Below are 7,919 nucleotides of genomic sequence, written 5' to 3' on the forward strand. Positions count from 1 at the left end.
CGAGTAAACACCGATTACATGTCGCGGGTTGTCGAAATTCGACCGGGAGGACCGCGAGAGTCTATGGAACGGTACAGTCTAGGATACGGGCCTTATATAATGTATATATATGGCAACCAAGTAGTTATTTTTTATTTTATTTTTGAGGGTCCCACCAAACATACTAAGAAATGTTGTTGCTATTTCGATCTTAACACGTGATTAGTGTGGGCTTGCTAGAATTGAATGTGTGGCTCAATTCAAACAGAACAACTACGACCTCAAGCACCAAGATAAAAGGATACGTTGGAATCGACCGTATATGACAGAGCTCTGATAAGATCGGTCACCTATTCAACCACTTGCACAATGTTGCTTAAGATGATTAGGCGATAGTAAGAGGGTAGGGTTTGTCCTCTGAAAGTGGGTCACACATCTCCTATTCGTACGAAATGACTTTTTTTCTTCAATACAAATAAAACAAAAAGAAAATCTTATAGTTAGTTGCGGAGAACAACTGCAGAACGCATATTTAAATGAAGAACTTTGTTTAATTACTTAAATTGAATCCAACGTATAAGCGCATACTCGAATTATAGCTAAAGTTAACAAATAATTGATTACTGCTATGGATTACACTAAAGAATATAAATGACAGGTAAATGTAAATATTACACTAAGGAATGTAAAAGACTAATAAAGACAAGGGTTACCTTAAGATATGTAAATGATAAATAATTAAAAGATGATTGAAAGATAGATTTGGCTTGGTTTGATTTGGTTGGTATGACACTGTTTTATAGTGACTTCATTCATTATTTATAGCAATAGATAGATCATCATCATGGTCTGACTGTTGCTATAACTGCTTCAACATTATTCACCTTTTTGAGCTTTTTCCTCTTAGTTTGCCACTTGTGTTGATAACTGCTCCAAGCACGATCACTTTCTGCTCGACCACTTTCTCTTAGTGAATGGCTTGTTCGATAAACACCATCCATTTTTATCACAAAACCCTCTCTAAATATATCTAAAAATTTTCAAATAGACTAAACAACTTCTAATTGCACAAAAGCTTTTTATTATTGTCTATTGGCATAAATAGGGCTGAATAGTAGTGACATAGATTTTTGGTAAAGCCTCTCGAGAAGGTTCCTGCACTCGAAACCTAGGTGGGGCCATCACTCCGTCCATCCATTTTATGAGCTCATCTTAGGACTTAAAACAAAAGTGAGAAGGATCCAAGACTCAAGTGGGCCGCACCAAAGGAAAATGTGAGTAGGAAAATTCCGAGAGTTAAACCTCCTAGGGTCCACAGTAATGTTTACATGCCATCCATGCAGCTCATAACGTCATTGGTAAATGGATGAACTGAAAACACATATTAGCCTGATTCAAAACTACTGTGGCCACATGAATATTTCAACCACGGAAGTTCAATCTTCACGTTTTCGGCCCACTTGAGTATTGAATCCGGCTCATTTTTTGACTTATGTCCTAAAATGAGTTCACAAAACGGATGGACGGGGTCGATTTCTAACAAACGGTGGGCCCCACCTAGTTCCCAACGCAGGAACTTCCTGTTTAGCAGGAAATCCGCGTCCGAACAGTAGGGTCATCGCATGATGGATGGAGCGGATTTCACGTATGAACAGCGAGGAGCTTGCGTGTTTTACGGGTTGTCTAAAGGACGCGGATTGCGTCCTACCCCCGCCCGGACGTTAATCTGTCCAGGCAGGGCTCTGTGAGGCCCACCGTGATGTAAGTGTTACGCTGTTCGTCCCTTTTCGAAGATCATTTTAAAGTATGATCCTAAAAACCAAGTAGGTCCACACCTCTAGTGGACCACACCAAGGGAAGCTGCAGTGATAATGACACCCACCGTTGAAACCTTTATGGGGGCCACCGTGACATTGTTTTACCATCCAACCTATTCATAAGGTCATGTAGACGTGGATGAAGTGAAAACACAAATATCAGCTTGATCCGAAACTTCTCCAGCGCCTAAGAATTTTTTAATGGTGGAAGTTGAATCCCAAATTTGTGGTCTACTTAAGACCTGTACCAACCTATTTTTTGATTTATATTTTAAAATGATCCAAGAAAAGTAATGAAAGGCGCGGATAAAACACTCACATCACGGTGGTGAAATCCCATGCCGTGCGTGTGTGGGGTGTGTGTGCGTGTGGCGTGAGTGCGTGGGGATGTGTGTGCGTGTGTAAAATAAAAAATAAAAAAAGGACTCAATCGGCGTCCTTTTCTAGAAGGGCTGTTGTAGACAACTACGAGTCTAACAGTTCCGTCTAAGATAATGCAGATTGTTGACCAGGCGGTCCATGTTCTCACCTACGCCGGGGTGACCAAGTACACGTGTTGCCCGCAACACCTGCTCCAGGAAGCCCTTGTAACAGGGTTACACGCAACAGGCGGTCCTGGTTCACCTATAAATCTATGTAACAACCCTTCACCATCTTACGAAGACCAGCAAAAGAAACACATTTACGTTCTGCAATATGGAGAAACGAGTTTTCATCTCCCTTGTTTTGGCTCTCCTTGTTGTAGGTAAGTGGCCATCCCTTGCCATTTTCTTTTGACGATGATTGCCTGTCCCCTTGCCATAGACCGTTCCTGTAGTTGCCCGTGGCAAATCTACTCCGTCCATCAGTTTTGCAAGTCTACGGTAGGACAGAGTCTAAAAATCAGGCAGACCCAAAACTCACATTGGCCATACCACATGAACTACTAAGATTGAACGCCTACTGTTTGTAAGTTCGTCGGGGCCACAGAAATTTGCATGAAGATGATATTTGTGCCTACAGTTAGTTTGTAGGAGTGGTAATAACCCCACGAGCTGTTTGGATGGCATATAAACATGATGGACGGTTCCAGAAAGGTTACTGTGGTGGGCTTTGCCATTCACAGTTTCGTTTGGTGTGGTTCGCATGAGTTATGGATCTGCCTTATTTTAGATTATTTCTTATCGTGCTTTTGAAAAAATGATGGACGGAGAGGGAAGCGGATTGGCTGGTGTACCACCCACCAGCTATATAGATGGTGTATTGATGCCAACGAGTTCTGTCGGTCTTATCAGGAAGCATGTGTTATAATCAAACCGTCCAACCATTTTGCAAGCTAGTCGTGAGGCTTGAAAATAAAAAAGTAAAAAACCTTCGGACGCTCACAGGCGTTTCGGAACAATATGAAATTTTTTCCTCTTCGTACGCGTATTTATGACCTTATGAACAAATTAGATGGAAAATAAATGTTATGATGGGCCCTATTAATTTTTTAACAGTGAAAATCATTATCCCCTGCTATTTTTGGTGTGGCCCATTTAAGCTTTGAATATGATTCATTTTGGCTAATGCTCTAAAATGATTTTTAAAAATGTACAAATCATTGTGAATATAATAAATGCTTCATTGTAGGTCCCATGTAACTTTGAACTCCTTTAAACCGTTGGTATAACTGAGCTCGAGGAGCTTCAGCGCTCCGAAGCACCTTCGCACGAACAAGTACCTACACCAGCTATATTGTTACTGTGTGGTACACCAGCTAATCCTCTTCCTAATAAAAGGGGATTGGCTGGTATAATTGTGAATACGAGGCTGCCGATTCTTCCGACTTTTAGTGTACCAATGATTCAAAGGAGATCAAAGTTACATAACCCTAAAATAATGTATTTACCATATCCACACAGTTCTTCCATTTTTTGAGAACATTTTAGAGCATGAGCTCAGAAATGATTTATATCCACGTACTAAGTGGATCACACTACAAATAGAAATGAGACAATGATTCTCACCGTTAAAACATTCGTAAGGCTCACCATAACGTTTATTTCCCATCCAATCTATTCATAACGTCACGTGGACATGAATGAAGGGAAAAAACAAATATCATATTAATCTAAAACTTCTGTGACTCCCAAAAGGATTTCAAAGTTAGAATTTCAACCCCCCCCCCCCCCCCCCACTGCTTTATTGAGTATGGTCCACTTGATCTTTGGATCTGTCTTAATTTTTGCCTCAGCATTACGAGGAGATTGCCAAATGAAAGGACGGCTGGAATATAATACATACATTGGATGGGACCACATAACTTAGTGACATCAGCACACTGTACAGGTCGGTGGTGTGTAGTACACCAGCCAATCCGCTTTGCTTTTATTAACCGTGGTTTGACGTAACAGGCAATCCGCGTCCATTTATTTGCGCGTGGATTAGGTACTCCGGTCTTAGGAGCTCGGGACAGGGAGGATCTGAGCGCCTCTGAGGGGCGACCATGATATATGAACTTTATCTACAATTCATTTTTTCCTGTTATTTTAGAATATTCTTTCAAAAATAGTAAAGATGTAAATCTCAAATGTGTGGTAAGGACCACGGAAGTTTTAGATCAAGATGATATTTGTTTTTTCACTTTATGCAGTTTTTTTTAAAAAAAAATTTTCTTTACCCACGCGCACACACATCCTACACAAGCACCCCGTGGGATTTCACCACAGGTGGGTACTTGAACCCTTGACCCAGTGTTGAAACTCCTGGGAGTCTACCACCCGGGTAAGAGTAAGGACTCATTGGGCCGTAGGAAGTTTCGATAGAAAATAAATGAGTTGGATGGAAAATAAATGACACATTGGGCCGTAGGAAGGTTCCAACGGTAGGCGTCCACTACTTCTTATGGTGTGGTCCAATTGAGAATTGGATGTCTTATTTTTGGTCTAGTACTATAGAATGATATGAAAAAAATGGGTAGATCGTGTTGATATGATTTATACATCAAGGTGAACCCTGAGTGTCCCTCCGAGCCGCCTCCTGTCCCTAGCTCGGAACAGGCAGGTGATTGGCCTAGGTGGATAGCTCTATCAACATGCTAGTGCCGGTAATTGGGTGCTAGATCCAAGCTGTCCATCCGTTTACATTCCCCCTGGTCCAAAACTCAGCTGGGTTGAGTCATCTGGTGGACCACAGGGTTAAAATAAATGAACGGCTAAGAAAGTTCTTTTAACCATCCAATTGATTCATAAACTGACCGATCCAACGTGTGGACCTATCTCATATTTTGACCAAGAGATCCACATGGTGTGCCTACCTGGTTGATAGATTGGATATTTGCCACACATGCCAAAGCGCATGCACCATGGCTTCTTTATGGGAAGCGGATGCGTCCTGCCCCGCTAGACGGTAATTCATGTGGGCAAGGCTCTGTTCGACCTGATCTCTACGGGTTATATTAAGCTATCCATCCCTTTTGCCGTATCATTTTCCGGGCATGAGCAGAAAATAAGGTATATTACAAAGCATAAGTGAACCACAGTGGGGATTGAACGCCCACCTTTAAGAAGGTCTCGAGAGGAGTAAAGTTTTTGGATCCAGCGGATAATTGTGTTTTCCCTTGAGCTTTGGATTTACCTTATTTTTGGGCTCGTGCCCTAAACTAATGGACCATGTAACTAGAACCCATAAATCATATTTATGAGCCCCGATGGATTGTTGGAGCACCAGAACCAGGGATGTGGAGACCTGGCTGTGAGCCCCCACAATGTATGCATTTTAGATCCATGACATCCATCTATTTTTCCAGCTTATTTTAGGGAATGGTCCAAAAAATAAATAGATACAATTTCAGGTGAACCATGCCACAGGAAACAGTGGTCATTACACACCCCACCATTAAAAACTTCCTAATGTTCGCTGCAATGTTTATTGACCATCCTAATGAAAAGTAAAACAACAAATATCAGCTTGGTCCAATACTTTTGGAGCCTATAAAAGGCTTTTAACAGTCAATGACTACTGTTTCCGTGGTCCAGCTGAAATTTGTATCAGCTTTAATTTTTGGAGCATGCCATGAAATTAGGGCTGAAAGTCTGGTAGGTTGGTGCTCAACCCTAGCTCAACCCAAGGTTCCTATACCCAAACCCAAACCCAACCCAACCCAACCCAACCCACCCTTGGGTTGGGAATTCTCAACCCAAGCCCAACCCAAGTGGGCTCAGTCGGGTTGGTTGGGTTAGTCGGGTGGATACATGCTAATATTTTTGTAATTAGATTAGTTTATTATATTTCAACATACATTTTATTTTTGTACCTATGAGTTTATTAATTATTTATGTAGTTATTTATCGTAAAAAAAATTTCATTTTTTCTAAACAAACAAGTTAAAATATAGGACAACTACTCCTCGTGTAGCACACAATTTATTTGGGAGAGAGAAATCCCGCATATCTTAGTAAGCTTGAGTCATCACAAATTACGTGGACCAATTAGACCCGACGGCACTGAAATTTCCCGTGCCTTCAACACAAACGATCCACGATAAATTATAATTTATAACTAATATATATTGATCCGGTCGGGTTGGGTCGGGCCACCCAAGCCCGACCCAAGTTTTATCAGGTTGGTGTTTATATAGCCCAAGCTCGAGACGAAGCCCGATACATCCTGCCTGAGCCCAACCCAGTGTCAGGTCATTTGGGTTGAACCCACCCAACTTTCAGCCCTACCTAAAATAAGCTAACAAAACAGATGAATTTGCAATGCATACATCTAGGTGAGCGCTACACTCAAGGCGCCACCCACATTGCTGGTTTTGAGGTCCCAGCCAAGTCCCACTGCGTGTGGGAGGTGCTGTTACTTCTTTATGTCCATCATAAAACTAAATTACAAGGGTCTTAAATTTGTTAGATAATATCGAGATTAAAGGCCAAAACTGTCTTATTTGTGATTTCAGGGGTGAAATCAACAAAGGTGACCTTCACAAATAGGTGCCCATTCACAGTGTGGCCGGGCACGTTGAACAACTTCGGCCAGCCCCCGTTGTCCAAAACAGGATTCGAACTAGCACAGGGTGCATCAGAATCACTAGATGCACCCATAGGATGGGAAGGCCGGGTCTGGGGCCGAACCGGTTGCTCCACAGACCCTAATGGAAGGTTCAGATGCGACACAACAGACTGCGGCAGTGGTGTAGTCGCATGCAACGACATGGGTGCCGTACCGCCGGCCACCCTAATCGAGTTCAAATTCCAGGGTGACGGTGGCAAGGATTTCTACGACACAAGCCTAGTTGACGGCTTCAACGTGGCCTTTTCCATTGCCCCACAAGGCGGAACTGGGAATTGTTCTGTTAGTAGTTGCCCAACAGATGTGAACGCGATCTGCCCACAAGTGCTTCGGGTCGCTGCACCGGCCGGTGGCGCGACGATTGCATGCAAGAGTGCTTGCGTAGCGTTCAACACTGACGAATATTGTTGCAGGGGTGCGTTTAATACATCAGATACATGCAAGCCTACGAGCTATTCCATGATCTTCAAGAATGCATGTCCGTTGGCTTATAGCTATGCGTATAATGACGGTTCCAGTACTTTTACATGCACCGGTGCTGACTACATCCTCACCTTCTGCCCGTGAGCTCAATATCCTATAAAAGGTTTTATATATAGAGTATTTGTATTTGAATGATCACGTTTGTTTGGGAAATAAGCTCATTGTAGTTGGACACATGAGGCACTATGCATTCGTAATCATGCATTGATATGAATTAAAAAAATTCGATGGCCCATGCCATCGATTTATATGAAGTTTGTTCTTCATTTTATTTGCGGCCCCTCTGGCATTTGTCATGAACGGGTCCAGGAATGTCCATTATTAGCTGACCCACATGGACCATCCAGTAGCAAACAATGTGGGTGCACTACGAGAAAACAGGGTATTAGCAGCATTTTTATCACAGGGGGCCACAAAACCGCTACTGTACATAGAAGTCAGCGGGGTTTTTATGTGGCTGCCAGTGTATAGTCGAGCCACCGCCACTAAATGTAAATGAAATAAAAGCAGGGTCGTTTTTACCCCACTTTCCCAAGTCTCCCTATCCCCAGATCATGCCTCCTCTCCCAAAACCCTTCTCCCCTCTTCTCTCTTCCCTGCGATAACCGA

At 42.6% G+C, this 7,919-nt stretch overlaps 1 protein-coding gene across 1 annotated transcript; it reads left to right on the plus strand.

The window, feature by feature from the left end:
- The first annotated feature begins 2,401 nt into the window (after positions 1–2,401).
- On the plus strand, positions 2,402–7,442 carry LOC131225176 (thaumatin-like protein 1b). The gene is made up of 2 exons (XM_058220640.1): positions 2,402–2,541; positions 6,715–7,442. The coding sequence occupies exons 1-2, from the start codon at positions 2,493–2,495 to the stop codon at positions 7,392–7,394; spliced, it is 729 nt and encodes a 242-aa protein (XP_058076623.1). The 5' UTR covers positions 2,402–2,492; the 3' UTR covers positions 7,395–7,442.
- The last annotated feature ends 477 nt before the right edge of the window (positions 7,443–7,919 follow it).

The sequence above is a fragment of the Magnolia sinica genome, chromosome 14 (genome assembly GCF_029962835.1).
Source record: "Magnolia sinica isolate HGM2019 chromosome 14, MsV1, whole genome shotgun sequence".
In the NCBI taxonomy this organism is placed as follows: Eukaryota; Viridiplantae; Streptophyta; class Magnoliopsida; order Magnoliales; family Magnoliaceae; genus Magnolia; species Magnolia sinica.

What these genes read in the sequence shown, in the direction of transcription:
- LOC131225176 (XM_058220640.1), top strand. Translation starts at nt 2,493, where the DNA reads ATGGAGAAACGAGTTTTCATCTCCCTTGTTTTGGCTCTCCTTGTTGTA. An exon ending in TTTGGCTCTCCTTGTTGTAG is followed by an intron (nt 2,542 to 6,714) that starts GTAAGTGGCCAT and finishes TTGTGATTTCAG; the next exon opens with GGGTGAAATCAACAAAGGTG.